Here is a 19,817-nt window from a genome sequence, read left to right as displayed (position 1 = left end):
AAAGCCTGCACACACCAGACTTCAAGCTGAACCAGAACTAAAGAGAGGCTTTTGCTCAGCAAAGGGATCAAAACAAAACAGTTATAGAGAGTAGGAAACAAAGAGAAGTATTGACTTGTCAGACTAGACTGTTTACTCCAAAGCAATGCAAGAAGTCTTATCAGATTCTCTTACCTCTCTAACTTCATGGAGTTGGCCAGAACGCTGGCTCTTAGCTCTTCGAGCAGCTGCAGGTGATTTGTGATGTGTGATGGTAACAACAGTTGGCCCACTTTGATTCATATGCTTCTGGCCACTAGGAGAATTAACTGTCCCAGGTGGCAGCAGAGATGAGCTTCTACTTCGGGAAGATGAAATGCTCTAAAACAAGCAACAGAATGTTGATGTTAACAATCTTTACGCAAATCATTAATCTGCAGTTCAGGCTATAGATCTGCAGTGTTCTGCCTTCCTCACAGACTTGGACCTGGAAATCTAACAGCTCAGTATTGACTTATTTCTTTTGAAGCATCTGCATTGCTCAGCACAGATCTTCTCAGAAATATTGTGGCCACTGCCTTTCTAGAATCATCTGAACTTGGCCTCCTCAATAATCTCCACAAAATCATAAGTGAGAACACACTTCTAGACTCCTACAAGCACACTTTTTAGGAAAGATTAGGAAGGATTCTGAAGACTGAATAATAACATTTGTCAACACAAACATTTTTAATGAAGATGTTGACCCATAATTCAAACTATTTAGTGAATAGCAAGGAAGACATCTTATAATAATGCTTTTACCTGATAAACTTTTGAAACAATATAGTGCTGAAATTTTACCATGAAAAGAGCTGTAATTTTGGCAAAGCCAATGCACAATCCGTTCAACTAAATATGACCTATCCAAAGTATAGTTTAAATTGTTAACAGGTGTTGGAGTGAGCTTAGGATAAACAGAAAATATTTAAAATTTAAAAGGCTAGAAACAAGTTTCCAATAGTGTTTGCAGCATGAATACTCCTTACATACAGCCTATAAAATTCATCTAAACATTCAAGAACTTTCTTCGTTCTTATCATTAATCAGTGTTGCTACCTCTGTTTGTTTTCTGTTGCCAAGCTCAGATATGCAATAGACCACTCTGACATATCATATATGGGTACAATATAAAAAAGCTTTTCTATTTAAACTGTTCATTGCATCTGTAAGGTTAAAACTGAAACAGAATAACTACTACCTCATAAAACAGAAGCCAATTCAGAGCATGACATTTACTACCACTTTCAGAAAGTGAGGTAAATACACAGTGCAGTGAATGAAAAAACATTTCCTATCTCCTACCAGCTCTGCACAAGCAATGACAGCAGCCTTCAATATTTCTGAGAGTTACTGTGAACGTGGGAAACTATTTCTAGAGTCTGTTGGCAAGTACACAGAAGTATTACTTGAGTACAGTCTTTCTCCCTGTACGTTAACAAGTTACTCACAAGCACTGCAATTCTGTAGTTATTAAAAGAAGACAAAATACAGGGTAGACGAGTGTCAGCTAGCACTGGAATTAAAGTCATGCATTACCACTACAGTGACTGTAGATGATGAGGCAGATTATCTGGCTCAGACAAGATGAAAGAGTTAACTACGTTACATCCCCCTGCCACCCACTCTCAAATACAGAGCATAAGGGTGGAATTTATCATAAAGGAAACTGAGTTTCACCATTTCTTAAAATTCATCTTTCATATGACATAGCATTGTTTAGAAACAACCACAACTTAAAATAACTGAGAAAAAGGTATTTCAGAAAAGGAGTTGAGTAAAACTGGATGTGACTGAATTTTCTTTCTAAATACAAGTCTCACAGAAAAGGGTTAGTTACCCCTAGCATGATAGCAGAACATATTTACTCATTTTCTTTCCTAACTTGACTAGCATGAGAATACTTTCACTTCACTCTTCAGCATAAGAGAAACATATCCTTCAGTTTAATAAAAGTTATTTTTAGAATTAAATCTTCTGAGAATCACTGATGTTCTAGCATCATGCTATCACAATATGAAAAAAAATCCACGACTGCTACCTTTATATAGCTACACTGATCACAAAACATAGATAAGCAGCAGCAATTTAAAACAGTGAGTCCAGCCATTAGTTTCACTTGAAGGCAGGCAACGCTCTATGAGAATTTTAGTTTTATTATGGTTTTTTATTTTCTTTGGGGAAAAAAAAGTTATAGATCTGCAAATAACAAAAGAAATATAAAATAAATAAGGAAAGGTCCATGCAATATCTCTGTTTAAACACAGAATCAGAAAGGAATGAGAGAGAATGAGCTTTCAGAAAAAACAGCAGTCAAAATAATTCCATTTAACTTGCACGGTTTGAGAGACATTCATAAATTGACTCGTACATATTTCACACAATTATTTTATTTTGCTTCAAGACGTTGTTGCAAACCACCATGAACTGCTTGCAGCTGGGCCATGGATCAGAACAGACTGAAAGTGCTCCCAGAGCTTTTGAATGCAGCTGACACCACACGTTCTCTCTGACAGCATCTCCACACACAACACAGCTTTCACCAAATGTACTTCTGGAAGTCAAAGACTTGATAGGGCACCATTAGCACAAAAGCTGCAGCTAGCCCACCATACAAATCTTCTCGCATCTAATCTTGGAATTATTCTTTAGAAGATGCCCATAACATACAGAACCCAGATGAACTCTACACGAGGACCACTGGCTACTCAGAAAGTTCACCCTAAGCGCATCCCAAAGATAGGCATAAAACCTCAGCTTGCAAGTAATCTTTCTTCTGTTCCGTGCCTTAATTCATGAGACTGGTGCAAAACCTGAACAATGACCAAAATGACACAGAACTGCAAGGAACTGATACTAGTAAGCATGAAGCACTTAAAGATGCAAAATGCAGAAGAGTGTTTGCAGTAGGCAGTTTCTACAATCACTCAAGAAAGCCTTCTGAAGTGGAACAGCACTCCCCAGAAGCTGGAAGCAGCAGACCTGCCCCAGGCATCTGTACCAGCAGCAGAGCACCGTGCATACATAACCCAAGGACATAGGGCTGGTAACCAACTTCTGCCAGATTCTTCCTGCAACTTCCAGGAGAGACCTTTCCTGGAATGACACACTCATCCCTTCCTGTACTTTCTAATTTTGTTGTCAACACTTACATCCCAGCCAAGCACTTGACTCTTCTTTTGCAGAACTTCTTCAAACAAAAAACTGGGAATGAAAAGCATCTTTTGCATTTAGACACACAGCTGTGCAAAAATCAACTTTAGTGTTGCTGTTAAAAATGTTAAAATCAATGGGATTTTTTAATTCTTTTTTAAACAGCCAAAAGCCATCTAATTACACAACATACTGCAACAGTGATTTTCCCAAATTCACTCTCCCAGGAAATCAAACTGACAGAACTTTACTCCTAATCTCCTGCTCTTTCCTCTATTGCCATAGATGTTTTTCTTTGGTGCCGCTGCCTTCTGGCTTGCAAGTAGATAGAAAAAAAATAATAATAATGAAAAGAGAGACAAAAGGAAGATAGAAGTTCTTCAATAATCAGTAATGCATGGTGCTAGTAATGAGCCAGGAAACCCACAAGCTGAAGCATCTGAAAGGGATTACAAATACCCTTTCCTGAGGCTACACTTTACCATGGCTCCAACACTCTGCCTGCTAGTAAAAAGAACCCAATCAAAGAAAAATACAGAAGATAATAAAAGGTTATTTGTACTCACATTCATCCTTGTTTTATGACCTAAAACTCTCTAAAGTATGCCTAGCTAATATAGTCCTGGGTTAAGCTCCTTATTTTGACTGTCCATCTCCAGGAGAAAAAAAGCAATATACTGAATGCTTCAATTTGGATATGAAAAATCTCAACAATTAAATAATGTAACCATAGAACAGCAAGTTCCAGCTATACTAATGTTTCAACTACACTAATGTTTCATGACTCATTTTCCCTAGAGGTTACTCTTTCTCCTCACAGAGAAGAGTTTTTCACCATTTACCAGAAGCAAACAGTTTTGTTTATTTTCAAAAGCAAATGCAACGTTCCAGAGATCAATAAACTAATTTTTGAAGTGAACTGTCATATCTGTTTATGGATGATAATCATCATCTGCTTCAGAGGCACTGTGCCACAGATGTTTTCTACAGAATAATAAATACTGAAACGACATTCCTCTACTCCTCCATATACATATCCAGCACAGCACAAATCCCTGTGTACAGCTTTAAAGCAGTGAAAAGTCAGTCAGAAAGTAATTACTACTGAGACACCACCATTCAGTATTTTAATTCCTATCTATTTCTTTCTCCAATGCATCCTAAGTAAGCAAATACTGAAGAAGAATATGCACAGATCTGTTTAAATTACATTCTGATCATTCAGAAATATTAAAATGCAAATAACAAACTACATAAAATCCAAATTCTAGCATTGAAAAGGGATTAGCTTATGGAATCCTCTGCATATTTGTGTAGAGCTCTATCTACAGCACTAACTTTTCTAACAGATTATTACCATGCTTTATCATCTTTACGTAAGGCGATACATTCGTCTGCTTTTAAGCAAGAGACTAACGTTTATTTGCTCATAAAAATATTTTATTTGTCAAGAATCATTTCAGCATGTTTATGTTCAGCCTTGAATATTTTTTCTCCAAGACTTCTTTCAAAGATTTTGAAACCAGCGATGTGAGCAACTCTATCTTCATGCAAGTTCTGAAGGGAAGTGAAAAACACATATCTACAGCCAAGCAATGCATCCTTCTCAGCCTCACTACAAGGATTATTTCCAAAGCGTGTTTTAATTAGAAGCACGATGCTTTATTACAGTTCTCCAGATCAAGAAGAGAGAAGTGGAAAAGCATACCAGGCAAAAGGAAAGGCAAAAAGAAATCTGAGAGAACTGAAGAAGAGCCTGCAAAGATCTGACAGTCATTCTTACAGCTGTAGAGGAAGTAGTACACACTCGCCTCAATTATTTCAGGCAAGTACTGACTTCTATTCCAGATTTCCAGTAATTTCCAGAAATTACTATGGGTGCTGTTTCTAAATTACAAATAAGTCACTGCAGCTGTCCCAGGTGGAGCAGTTTTAGTTTTGATCTTCATTCTTTACTCTCTCTCCATACAATGATGCCCATTGACTCCAATGACAACAATGTCAGGGAGTTAAACCAGAGGAGAGACAGAAAAGTAAACAAAATTCTCTGCTAATTTAGTTCACCAAACAGCCTTTCCAAAGGGCCAGACGATGGTTGTAACAGGCACGAGGAACAATGATTGAGAGGAAGGAGAGCCAGAAAATCTCTCAGAGACAAGCAGTCATCAGGTTGGCTCAGTTTTAAATACATAGCCTGAAACTAAACCAGAGGAAGGTTAGTTTCTAGCCAGGTTCATTTTGACCATTCTCAATTCAGGAGGAGGAAGACAGCAGGGCTTTACCATATGATAAGCAGTGTCATGTCCCTTGCTTGCCTTTTATCAGCGCTCACCTGATTCCTCAATGAGCCAGTTTCTTATGCCCAAGCTCCCATAGGTGTGAAACACAGCAGAATCTGTACAAAAGGTGGCAGCAAAAGGAAAGGGAAGACGGGATAAGGTGAAACAAGAAACTGCACCACTCAATTTTCTGCAGCTCACTGCTCAGCTCTGAGCTGAGTGTTGGAACAAGGAGTCTAGTCCTTTGTTCTTCCACAAACCTAAGCGGAGAGTTTTCATCTCACCACAATACAAGGCACAAGCTGCTTCACAAGATAAAGGCTTTTGTTCCTTGCCACGCTGCGGATACACGCTGGGAAAAACAAGGGTTATATATGCCAATCCAACAACTGATACATATGCTGAAATTACAAGAGTTGTATAAAAAGCATTCTGTGTATTCAGTAATGGTTTTACAGCCACCATCATCAAACATTCGAGAAAAAGGGATAAGAAATTGAAAATTGATCAAGCTTTGGACAAGTCTCAGAAGTTACCAGAAAAAATCATGCATGGGCCTACTTTTTGAATTCACTTTCTCTCCAAACTCCAATTTGACTTTAATTAAGACATGGACAATCCAATTGAGTTAGAATTGTCTTTAAAAAAAAGCAGCAATCCTATCCAGACACAGATGACTTCTTCCAACGAGTGTGATTTGGCACTCTCTGGAGGCTAAGTGCTCTGTAATTAAGCAAAATGAAACTCGTATGGGGATATTGAGAACACTGGAATTATCCTACAGCACGGGTATTATTTGCCAGAACATTATCCTTTTATTGCTTTTATATCATTAAGATGTAAAATTTAATTAGAACACAGCAACAGACTTAGCTTGTATTATGTCTACTTGTCAGCTGTGCAGCTCACCTTCGGACGATATTCAGTATGCAAGCAACATTTTCATACAACAGTTTTGTGTTGTAATAAGAACATAACATGTTATGAGAAAGGGATATCATCAGATGCAGATTTAACTGTGTGTTGCTTACACCTGCAGGACTTCAATAAACCTCAGGAAACTTCAGCAAAGGAACACAAACTCCACAAAAGATTCAAGAAGAATATCAAAATTATTATAAGATATCATTATTAGAGAACATGATGATACTATATAGTATATATAAATAAAATATATGGAGAATAGCACTGGGTCACAGCCACACAAAAACAACATTTAAATGTCTGGCATAAAAATGAAAAAAGATTAATGAAAAACTAAGTTACTTATTTTTCTCAGAAAAGGCTTTTACTGAACTAGAATAACTTCCTAACAAGTCACCATCACTCAAAAAAAGCAGAAAAAAATGTTTCTATTTCACTTCAGTCACTGCAGTGAATGCCATTCTCTTAAAAATATCATCCAGCTGTTCAGCTGACATATGATGATATATCATATGCCAGAGCAGGGCAGGGCAGAGCCCTTTCCAATTGCAGTTAAATGTGTTTATTTATTTATACAGCAAGCAATTCACAGCAGGAAAGCAATCTTTTCATTCTTGGATATATTAAGATATATTAATGGAAGTGTTTAGAGGACTGAAGGTGAGAACAGAAATTGCTGGTTGTTTCTAAGTGACTTTCAGTACCTACATTAAAGACACACAAAATAAAAATAGCGACTTATTCCTGAAATTGTTTTTATTAATTTTGTAATCTCTCCCACCTTCAAGGGGCACTGGAATTCAAATAGGTTCAAGCCATTTCTGCCAAGAGGCAGGGAACACTCAACTCATCATTCTGCTATTTTTGAAGTACCTATTCAAAACATTCATCTGTTTGAAGAGAAAAATTCAGACACCACTTTTAAAGAGAAGGAATTAATATTAATCTTCACATGATGACACCTTCCAGATTTGTTAAAGAACTTGCAAAACTGACCACTGCTAACATATACACGAAGCTTTCTAGTAACAGCCATTAAATACTAATCTGCATATCACACAGGTATTTATTAATGAATGGTCAATTTTTCAATAACCATCTACTGACAGCATCCAAAATGCACTTCATGAATTTCCCATGAATTGGACAATGTTTATTTAAAAATAAAGAAGCCCAACTGACTAAAAGAATTCTGTTCCAGATAGCAAGGAATTACAGCTTGCTGCTTTCATTCAGAAATACCTGAACATAAACACAGATTACAGCAGTCAGTCTGTCATCCAGATAATTCTGTTCCTCACCTACATCACTTAAAACAGTCATTACTTCTCCCTCTTAATTATTTACCTTCGAATTACCTTCCTTGTGATGTTTGGCACAGGATCGAAGCTGATTGATCCAATATTGTTTCTCCTTTGCATCAGCAGCTAGAACAGAAGCAAGAGAATGCAAGGGATCACACGAGAACTCTTTTTTGGGATAACATAAGATGAAGGGAGGAGGAGACAAGAGGGAACGGAGAAGGAAGAAAGAGAGAGGGAGGTTATTTACTCGTTGGGACTGTACGTTCTAGTTTACTCTAATTTAAGTATGTGCAATTTCTGAAGCACAACATGTAAATCTCACTTTAAGATGCTGCAGCCAGCTGGAGCAATAAGCTTATGACACTTCTTCATGGTTATCACTACCAGTTGCTCACAGAATCACAAGGTTGGAAACGACCTGCAAGATCATCCAGTCCAACCGCCCTCCCATTCCTATTAGTACCACAAGCACTAAACCATCTCTCGTAGCTCCTCATCCAGGCGCCTCTTGAACACTACCAGGGACGGTGACTCCACCACCTCCCTGGGCAGCCATTCCAGTGCCTGATCACCCTCTGAGAGAAAAAGTTTCTCCTAATATCCAACCTAAACCTCCTCTGGTACAGCTTCTGGCCGTTTCCTCGGGTCCTACTATTAGACTGGGGGAAGAGGCCAGACCCTTTTGCACCACAACCTCCCTTCAGGAAGTTGTACAGTGCAATAAGGTCTCATTGTTATTTGTCTCATGTTGATTTGAGACACTCCTTACCAGTTTCAGACATTTTTAAAAGCAGAAGTACCTCAAGATGGCTTTCAACTTTTCCTTTAATCATCACTTTCCGTGAAGGACAAAGACCATATCTCAGCATTTAAATATGTGAAAACTCTACATCCAGGCCTGTCAACCAGACAAGTTACACATTCTGCAGACACTTCAGGTCTTCTTCAGTACAGTTCAACTGAACCTCTCTTTACACCTGTATTTTGCTGGTATGCCTATTAAAGATACAACATCCCCTGACCATCCTTGAAAAACCTAAAATTTAAAAATTGAGAATCTTAATAGTATTGCACTGGCATTCTTCCTTCTTCAACCCAGATTGATTATTACACCTTGTTGTCATGACGGTGGCAGTGGAGAAGATTAGAAATTAAATGCCATGATGTGGACAGCACATAAGGTATCTCCCACAGACAATATGCATTTTAAACTCACACGTACTTAACTCCACATTATTATTCCATTGTGTTTTATAGTGTAGCATGCAAGAATACAGCTGTACAAACACTACCTTCTGCCAGTACAGGGAAGTAAGAGATGAATGAGAGGAGATGCAGAAGCAAGAAAAGAACACCACAGCTGGTACTTTAAGCAGCACCTTACCTCTCAGCTTAAATATCTCTCCGTTAGCTGAGTAGACCACCAACATGTGCGGTACTTCATCGCTGGGCGATATTATAGCTCCAGCTAAAGACAAGGCTCCTCGAGGCTTCTGGGTTTTACTTTGTTCATTCACAAAATACTGCAGAATTCCCGTCTCAAAGTCCAGCACGAAGTACCTGTTCAAAGAAATACAACGTTTCTGTGAAATGGTTTTTCAAGCAGTTACTTAGAGGAAAGTGGATCTATCTTTAAAAAAAAAAAAAAAAAGATCATAAACAAACAAGGCTAAGCCAATCTTGGTAAATCAATTCTATAAGGTAACATTATTTTGACTAGTAGTTGTTTTGAGGGTTTGGGGTGTTTTTTCTCAAGGACATTTGATTCTTTTGCACAGGTTTCTTCCAGATTAACAGTGAGGTTCACACAAGTCACAAAAGCAAGGAAAGAAGGCTTTAACTAAAGAGATGCACTGAAGATAGAGACTGCTTCTTCTCCGTTGGTTGCTTTTTTCCCTTTGCATTTACAACCTCTTTATATATGCTAATTTCCTGCAACTAGTCTTCTGAAAAGGAGCAGCTCTTTTTGCAGAAGGATGAGCACAATTAATGTTATGATATTTTCACTTCTGTGATTGTATTTCACGTGCAGATGTTCTGAGTTTAGTTCTGAAAGTCAAGCAAAGGAAACTGAACATTCAGTTCCCATTAAGCACTGGGTAGGTAGGAAGTACCAGTAGCTATCTACAACAATACAGCTAAGATGTGGGAGCAAAAAATAATAATAATAATAAGCAAACAGAAGGTACTGTGTTTGATGATCATCTAATTTCCGAATTAGCTATTCATAGAATGTTTTTTGCAGGATTCTGAGAAAAGCCCTGCGAGGTTGAAACACAAAACAAATGCTTCATGTAATAAAAAAAATACATTTAAAAACAAACAAGTGCAAAAATCAGAGTCCTTACTCATATCTGAAGTCATTAAGCAAAACATCTACTGTTTGTATGGTGTGAAAAACTGTGCTCCATCACAGCTGTTTTGGAAAGGGAAGGAGCAACAGCCTCCTGCTGAAGAGTAAACAACCAACATTATTCTGCTTCAGTCTTCACTCGTTCATCTTCGACTGGCCCCAGCCATTCTATGATAAACTGAACTGCAAGGACTGTAAGACCATACAAATGAAATTAATTGTGCAGTTCAAGTGAGTCAGAAACATTATTTTAAATATAGCCATCTTTCACAACAGCACATATCTTAAATAGCTTTCTCCTGTAGGAATCACACATATAATCAAACAAAACAACAATTTAACTCTTTGCCAAGAGGGGACAGAAAACCTCTTAGCTCACATGAAGGATTCCCAACAGTGTAGAGTGAATATGATGCAAATACGACCCACGTGCTTTCCTCCACAAAAAAATAAAAGTTGAAAAATTTCCAAAAAACAGCCCTAACAAATTGACTAATACCATTAACGTGGGCACTTGGAACACGCATTTGCTATTGTTCCTCCAGTTATATCATACTTAAATATACAAATCTCTGTTCAGTATTTCAGAAACTCTTACTAATCAGACTTGCTATCTCGCATACCTCAGATTTGCTCAGGTTATTACTTTATTCTGAAAGAGTCATTTTGTTTTAGCCCTTTTTTTTCAATATTTCCATATTAAGAACACCTTTAAGCTTTTCCATCACATAACATTTGTTTTCATAGCCTACTGAGGTTCCTGTTGTTCTTTCCTGCTTCTATTTTTCCAGCTAAATAAGTTTGAGTACAATAAGCAACTACTGCCTTAGATCATCAGTGCTTCAGACATTTTGCTTGGGCAAGCATCCTTTGCCACCTTTACACACAACTCTACTCCCTCTGCCTCCAAAACAGAACAAAGATCACCTTTGCTTTAAATTACCCATAGGTAAACAATCCTTGCTTCAAATAATCTTAAGCTAGTGCATCATTAATCCTCACACTTCTGCCCTGACTCCATCTCCCATAAGTATCTCCACAACCCTTCCCTCACTAAACAAATGGAAACCCTCTCTTTGTAATCATGAATCGTCTTTCCACCTATCCTCTACAGAGTTTATCTTCACAGCATAAAAAAGAGGAGAGCAATGGCAAACTGAATGTCAACCACCATCATGTTTTCAACAGCAGTGCTAAAAATAAGGGAGCTCTAAACAGAAATTGCCAACATTTGAAGATTAACTTATTGCCATCTATTACACCAATCTATAATCTCCATGTTTTGCTTGACTTTTAAATGATTTTACAATACTGCTTCCTCTCTTACAAAGCATTTTTCCCTTCTTCTGATTGCTCTGTAGGGAGAGATGATGCACTTAACGGTAAAAATAGCAGAACTGAAAAACATCTGATCAAAATTCTGACTGCACATTTCATAGCACGTTTTCGTTTCACTTACTCTCAGTTCTCCTTGCCCACTTTAGAAATATCTGTTACATATTCAAAGGGATAAAGCAGACAGAAATGAAGCTATGCCCCTGAGAAAATGATATGGTCGCTTGACCCTTCTGCAAGTGTTTCCCTCTATCCAACTGATAAGTTCTCAGTTTTCTATTTATTTAGATTTAGCAAACAAGTCCATTCTGAGCCTGTGACATCCACATGATAACTGCCCCACTTTACTTCACTCCTGTTATCAGGCCATCTTTTATGAACTACATCACATGCAGTAAAGCACTGCATCTTCACAGCTTAGAAAAAAGCAACAACTGCATTAAAAAAAAAAAAACCTCTTCTCCTACCAAGGAAAAAAGATCCTTTGAGTCTATTAGAACAGAGTCTATTAAATTACATCTAGCAAGAGCACTTCAGTTGAAAAATCTTCACATATTAGACCAGCAAAGCACCCCCAGAATGAACATAAGCTCCACAAAGACATGCTTTGCATTGCATAAAGCTACCCCACAGAAGGAAACCAGCCATTCACGTACCAAGTACCTTTCACCAGCACCATGACATCCTGCAGAAATAACTTTTGAAATTCCACATATGCAGAGACGATGGCATCCTTCCATATGCTTGTCATCATAGCCATAGCATCAGTGTTAATTTGACCTTCTAGTCAAGCATAACCTATTTTATATATAGTCTCAGAAAAACAGAACATTACCACTGGCCTCATCCCTTCCGTTTTATAGATGCTTTCTTCGTTGCTTGTAAAAGCATGCAGAACATTTTCAGTACAATTTGAACAGTAATACTAAATGGAAAGAAGATTCAATTTTCATAAGCCTTCACATTGCTCTCTTCAAGTACTCTGCCTTGTTTTGTCATTCCAGATGAATCAGTTTTTATGCCTGACAACTTTGAAAGCCAGAAAAGCAAAGAGAATTATCAATAGAAAGAAGAGTTCTAACTCAGCAAAAACTGTTCAGGTCAACAAAATAGCTTTCCTCTGATTTTTAAGAGGTCAAAAATCAGTAACTTTTCATAGTCATCCATTCTAACTGTGACCTTGTTCAAGTTGAACAGAAAAGTATTTGATTCATGACTCCCCTTCCCACCTTTCTCACAGCAGTATCCCAGAGAAAAAAACAAAAAAGGAGGGAGCTGCACAGATATCTATAAGACATCTATAGCCTCACAACAGAGGCAGGTGGATAACACTTTCAAAAACATTAAAGTGATAAAAAGGAGCTAGGAGAAGGAATGAGGGATAAATGTTCAATCAAGCAACACAAGACTTCAGGGGAAAAAAAAAAAATAGAAGAAACAGAAACAGCCTCCAAAAACATTTTCTTATGTCACAAAACAAATAATCCAGATGAGACTATCAGAAAAACACAGGAGAAATGGAGACCAGATTCTTTCATTAACTGAGGATGGAAAAGCAATATATATATAAAGCAAGAGAGAAGTAATGATGCTGCATGCCCTATTTTAGAAGCTTGATGTAACTGTAATCAAAAGAAGAAGGGTATCTGGTAACTTGAGTTCCACAAGTCATTTGTTCTGCACACCAGGGAAATAACAGCATTAACTTCCCTAGAACTGATTAATCTTGTCATCTTTTCCTCTGTTACTTTACTGAGCTTGCTCATAGAGCACACAGTTACCCAGGACATCGCATTTCTGTAATTAATTTACAGATTACCGCTGATGAAAACTTCAATATACTCTTAAGAGAACAGACAGGCAGGAGGTAGCAGAGCTGAGTTATCAAATACCAGACATACAACAGCAAGAGTCATACAGAAGTTACAAAATAACTGTAACTGCCACACACTTCCAAAAGAACCCTTGGTATTTCTCTTACACTAAAACTGGAAAAAAAATCTTTTATTTAATTAATATTCATTAAAAGAGACCACCACTATTGTTCTAACCTCACAGCTGCTTAAGCACTGTCCACATTTGATACAAACCGTTTGGAAAATACCAGCTTCCTGCTCCTCCGGCCCAGCTCCAGCTCAGCAGTCTCCATCAAGATCCTGAGATTCACCACGGATCTTCCTATTCCTCCCCCACTTCTTCAGGGCACTTGCCACAGACCTCCCTGCTCATGGGATTCACTCTTACATTTCCTCCTCATCCACGGAACACAACTCCACAAAATGAATTGGCCATATTTCTGACATTTACTCTGGAATTACTTTCAACTTCAGCAGCTGAGCTCCCTGTGTTTGCTCAGCACAGAGCAGAGGAGCTGAGGGGAGGCATCACGGCGGCTGCAGCTGCTCACGGGGAGCGGAGGGGCAGCGCTGAGCTCTGCTCTGTGTGACAGACACGACAGAACGGAGCTGTGCCAGGGGAGTCAGGTTGGGAGTTAGGGACAGGGTCTGTGCCAGAGGGCGGTGGGCATGGAGCAGCCTGCCAAGGGCTGTGGGCACGGCGCTGAGTGCCGGAGCTCAAGGTGCATTTGGACTGTGCTCTCAGACACTGGGCTTGGGTGGTGCTGTGTGGAGCCAGGATTGGACTCCCGGGATATTCTGTGATTCTTTGCTTACTGCCCAGAAGTACACTGTGTCAAACAAGTGGAAGATATAGCTTCTTCTACTGTCCACAAGTTACAGCAGAGTATTTTCAAGTATTTAATTCTCATTGTCCATAAATACCTAACAACTGAGTCCATCAGATGTATTACCAACTGATATCAATTACAAGGTAAAACATTCGGCAACACTCAGCAATCAAGAATTGTATTTCTGCTTTAGAAAAAACAAAAAAAGACTGTCAGGTTTTTAATGTAACTCGTGCATTTGTTAAAAAGGCCTGATGACAACACAATTTCTATTTTACTTGTATTTCAAAACCGTTCCTCTCCACCTAAATCCCAAGCCTCATGAATTTTGTAACTACCTATCCTGACACTCATCATTCAGTTCCATTCCTAACCCCTCTATCCATCCACCTTGACAGCCATTTCATTAATAAAATGAAAGTCAAGCAGTGCAAGCATTACACACTAGGAAGCACAACTCAGTTGCTTTCTAAATTTGTGAAGCTGAAAAAAAGAGACTCAAACACTGTACAAATCAACTATTTCAACTGGATTTCACATTTACTGTTAAGTGTATTTTTATAGCAAACTATGGAAAGCTTACTTTTGCTTCCCCATTCAAGAAGAATTTAACAAATAGCAATAGTTTTGGTTTAGGGAGCAATAAAATGCTTGTGGTATATTAGAACAAAAATGGTCTACCATCTGAACCTGCCAGAACAACAGCTACAGCATTTTCTGCAAAAAAACAAAACCAAACCCACTCTCTTATATTGCCAATATACTTCTTATACTGCCCCAGTTTGAGAGGATCTGAAAACATCTAAAACTATCAGAAGAACAACATAAACATTTCCCATATGATTTATTTACGTCACAGGTTTTCAAGAAATATCACTTACACATTTCCACAAATGACAAATTTTAGTATTCTCATATGGAAATATATTTTTTTTTCATTAAAAAAAAAAAAAAAAAAAATCAAAACATCTATAGGCATTTAAACTTTCAGTTTCACACTCATAACATGGCACATTGCCCACTGAAGCTGACACTGAATAGAAATCTCAACTCACACATAGGTGTGCCCCCAGCAGAAAAACACCACCTCTTATTATAGCTACGATCTTTTCTCTGCTCTGAACACATCCAACTGTCTGAAAATAAGTTTTCATTACTCTGTAATGCCAGGAAGTTCTCTAGGTAGGACTGCTAGTTCTCCTTTCAGTCCACTGCAATTCACCTCCAACAACTACCAACCAGCTGCATGTCCTTCACTGTTTCCATAATCTTCAAGAAGATGGCATTTTCAAAAATAATCAAACTATTCTATAATTCCTTATTTAATGTATGTAAGAATCGCTTGACAAAGTAAATGACTGCATCCAAGGAAAGTTTATGGTTCTAATAAGTGGAAAAGAAGTCATACAGAAATATTTCATTTTTAGGGAACTGTCTTGTTAGGCCACCTTGGAGATACGTATGCAACTAATTAACTGCTGTTGGGTTTCCCCCCCTCTTTTACCTTGAGCCATAAGATTAATGAAATTGTTCATTGTCAATAAAGAAGCCTGCGTACACTTTTGACAATCAAGGACTTTGCTGGTGAAAGTCATCTCTGAAGACATCATTTGAAGACTGGTGGTTGGAGAGCACGCTTACATTTTGGTTACCTTTTAACATCCTTTACTGAGGTTCTTCAATTTCTCATTTTTTTTTAAGTAAGAAAAAATCAAACCTGCAGTATTCTTTAGAAACTTTACTGACTTTGAGCAACTCAGAATGAAAACTTCATTTTTAAAAACAGTTCTACTAATCAAGTTGAACTGCAACTGGGAACTTTTGGAAGCATTACACATCTAAAACAGAGATAAGAAGTAGAATTATTACTCACAGTTAATAGATGACTTGTTTCTGATTATCACGCTCTCCTTGATTTTAACCACAGATCCACAAAATCTCAAGAGAAATCTCTACTGCTTTCCCAAGTCCCGGTCAATTTCTACATATCTACGTGAGTACACGTCATGAACAGAAATGTCACTTCTCATCTGAAGAAGCTACATTTGCTTCATAAGTTCAGTTTTTGCTTCCTCAGCCAATTACCTTCCCCTGCTCAACAGTCTGAAATTCTATAGACAGCAACAGACTAAGGTCAGCTGCCCTTTTGTAAAAGGAGAAGACAGTAAAAATAAAGTAATACTATATAGTTCTCTAATTTCAAATGGACTTGCTTAGAGGTTGCTTTTTTGGGCTGTGAAGAAAATATAGCCTTAATGATAACGCATCTATTTTTCACTCATCAGGCTTGGAATTCATACCAATTACAAAAAAGAACATTAATTGTCTTTATCCATGCTTCAGCACATCCAACACCACCACACTGAGGGACAGCAATTTATAGCAAACAGATAAACAAAAGGTACACAATTGAGATTGATACCATAAGCAGCACTTAGAGCTTACACTCCTGTGAACTGGCTGGCTGCCCAATGCTATTTGTGACATTTAACAATCCTTCCTATCTTCCTTTTTTTTTTTTTCTTTTTTTTTTTTTTTTAATTTGTTCTAAATTTGCTACTACTTAATTCAGCAGACTTCACTTCTGTATTGCAGATCACAGAGAAAAGGCTAACAGTGACATAACTGGGAGGAATAAACAGGTCAGTGCAATCTTAATTATAACAGTATTATTATCCAGTTCAATTTACGTCACAGATGAAAAACAGAGTTTGCAGATGGAAAAATAAATTTTCATTTACAAGGAAAACAACTTTGACACAAAACAAGCACAGAGCAACTCCATGTTACTTCTAATAACTGGACTACAGCCAAAAGGGAATTGGGCTTGAAAACACTGGAAATATCCAAATAATTTATCAGGACAGCATCTCTGATAAAAGCAGATTTTATTCACAATTGCAGTGGCGGGCATCCTGCAAATAGGTGCACATGCACTACTTCAGGTTCACAAATCTTCCCAACACTTAACTAAACATATGGATACCTGCTAAACATACATAGCTGCTATTTACACATGCTTATTGCTAATTGCTTAACTTCTCCTCCTCAAGTTTTCTATCACTCAGGTCTTGCCTGTCCAGCACCAAAAATTAGTAGTCATTCTACATAACAAGCCTGTTGATATCCTTCTAAGTCACTAAGTCACCTTGTGTCACTAAGGAGTGGGACCTCTAACTCGTCTTCAACTCGAGGCTCAGAGGTATTCCAGATGGCTGGACAGACAAGAGCTGCAGTCTTTGTCCCTATAAATTACTCCATCTACCTAATCCCTGTGACCACAAATTACTTCACCTATCTGCTGAGCATGCAAAGACTATCAGAGATCCCTGATGAGGTAAAAAGACTCTCCTGAAAAGAACTATTAGGAGAATGTTTATCTTGTCAGTTGGCAGCCATCAGAAATCAAGTTCTTTACTTTCTGTTTTCCAAAAATCCAGTGGGTTTAATATTGTTTAGATTTTGCACACCAAGAGGATGCAAAGAAAATACAATGCATGTACTCTGCTTAGTCTAGAATAGACTAATATAGTATATAATAGTCTAGAATAGAAGACTATTCTATATAACAGTCTAGAATAGAAGAATATTCTCACAGCAAAGTGCCACAAGACTACTCAAACTAACTCTTTGTAGAGCCTAAGATCAATCAAGGTGAGACATAAGGAAAGAAATCAACTCATTTGCTTTCATCATACAATAAATCACGCTCACAAAAAAAACCCTAAATATTGAGGGAATCATACATCACTACAAAGTCTTAAGCATCTCCAGAAGCAACACAATCAATAGAATTTGATAGGTTTGGCGTTTATGCTTCACATCAAAAACTGCATTGTGTCTAACAAACTCCTTTTCCACAAAGTATTTAAAAATTCAGTACGAAATAAGCAGTTTCACACACCAAAAATACATCTCTCCAACAAGACAAATACCAGATTGTGGAAAGCTGAAATTTTGAACTAGAAGGCTCTATTATGTCCATTAAACATACTGTAAATGACCTTAAAACCTAAGAATCTCAGAGGCTTATTTGAGTGTAAGTAATAAGATGACACTGAATGTAGCCAGTGAACACAGCTGCTCCAATTGACAAGTCTAAGTCTGACTGATGCTATTATGCCATATTCCTTCAGTAGTATCTACACAGAGATGTGCACACAGGGAATGCATTTTCTGTACAATCACGTATGATGACAGATCAATAATGAAATTAAACTTGACCAAGAGCCAATACATTACAGAGATTTCTGACAACTACTTGCCATATTTTGCAGGATTCTTCATAGACTGAAAGACATGACATTACCTTGGGTTTTTTTGGTGTTTGCTATTATAACATCCAAAAATCAATGAAAAATAATCATTTGATAACTTGGTTTTCCTACAACATAATGGGAGAGTAGCAAATTCAGACATCTTGTATCCTATCTCCACCATGCCCAATGGAAGTCTGAAATCGTTGGGTTTATACCAGCATGATCATGCAGCAAAGTTTAAAGAAAACCACATCCCACAGACATGTGTCAGACAGTCAGGTCTACATCACAATTTTATCTCAAGCCACTCAGTATCATCCATAATCTAAGTTCTCTGCTATTCGCTGCTAGTAAACTTCAGTGATGTCAAAACATACAGCAGAAAAAGACTGCTGAAAACAAAGAACATCTATCCAACAGAAGTACCCACACGCCCTTCTTCACCTTTAGCTATTGGAGCCTGTCCTCTAAGTTATGTTAAGTGAGGCAGACACCATTACCAAAAGCACAGAAAATGCAGGAAGGAAGGAAGCAGTGAATATTTATCACAGGTGCCTACTACACAATACCTTCCAATTGTCCTATCCTAAACTGTCCTATCACTTCCCTTGTACTGCATGCCAATGATGAACCCAACCCATACTTGCAGAGGTAAATCTGGTTAATATTTCTCTAACCTGTATCTCCCAACTCTTCCTTTCTCTTCTGTGACAACCTGTAAGGATTAAGTCCAACTCAAACCTGCATTACTGTGACTAGATATTATGTCCAGCCTGGCGAAGGCACCTTCACCCATTTGCTGATTTTGAGACATCTTCATTACCAAAAATTACTGGTTTCAAGCAGAAAAGTACCTAAGCATAGGACAGCCACTGCGGGCCTGAGGTTTTATGTCAGATCTGATATTAGTTTGGATGTCACCTGGAGATGAAGTACTCTCGGGGACTGAAATATTAATAAACCAAATAACAAAGGCACAGAGAGCGACCCTGAGCAGCAGCAAGAGCACTGAAACTGAGGAAGAGATGATTGCTGGCTGCCCAAGCCCAAACACCTCCACGTTGGAAGTCTGGAAAACTATTCAAGTAATCAAGACCACAAAATGGACTGCAAATAGAGCTAGCTCAAATAACAAGAATACTCTGACTTCAATTAGAGTAGCTGTAGAGTAGTTCAGCTACTCTAGATGCCTACTTCTTTGTTCAATTTAACAGTGAGAGAACGGAAATTAGAAACAGTGTTCAATCATAGCTTGAGCCAATTTCACAAAGAAAAGGAATCTGTTGTCTTAACTCAGAAGTTATTTGGGCTGCAATGTCTTAGAGTTAAAAGCCATGGAAATTGCCTGTGCAGCTGAAACACAATAGGTGAAATGTGCTACAGTGACAGCCTGTCACTTAAAACAGGTACAGCACAGTGGTTAGTCAGGGAACTTCAGGGAGTTGACCAGCATATAAAGAATGAAGAGCAAATACCAGTGCAAGTAAATTCTTCTTTACTGCTTGC

The 19,817-nt window shown here is 38.0% G+C and overlaps 1 protein-coding gene across 1 annotated transcript in view; it reads right to left on the bottom strand.

Annotated features, from left to right (window-relative positions):
* Nucleotides 1-19,817, bottom strand: part of OSBPL10 (oxysterol binding protein like 10) — a gene marked incomplete at both ends in the record, with an annotated part of 97,611 nt that overhangs the window by 58,157 nt on the left and 19,637 nt on the right. Inside the window, 3 exons of the mRNA XM_079538321.1 lie at nucleotides 175-360; nucleotides 7,722-7,801; nucleotides 9,063-9,238. Of these exons, the coding sequence (XP_079394447.1) occupies nucleotides 175-360; nucleotides 7,722-7,801; nucleotides 9,063-9,238 (442 nt within the window). The remainder of the gene's footprint in view (nucleotides 1-174; nucleotides 361-7,721; nucleotides 7,802-9,062; nucleotides 9,239-19,817) is intronic.

Source organism: Tetrao urogallus, assembly GCF_951394365.1.
Source record: "Tetrao urogallus genome assembly, chromosome: 7".
Taxonomy (NCBI): Eukaryota; Metazoa; Chordata; class Aves; order Galliformes; family Phasianidae; genus Tetrao; species Tetrao urogallus.
This window is presented reverse-complemented; position numbering and strand designations above follow the sequence as displayed.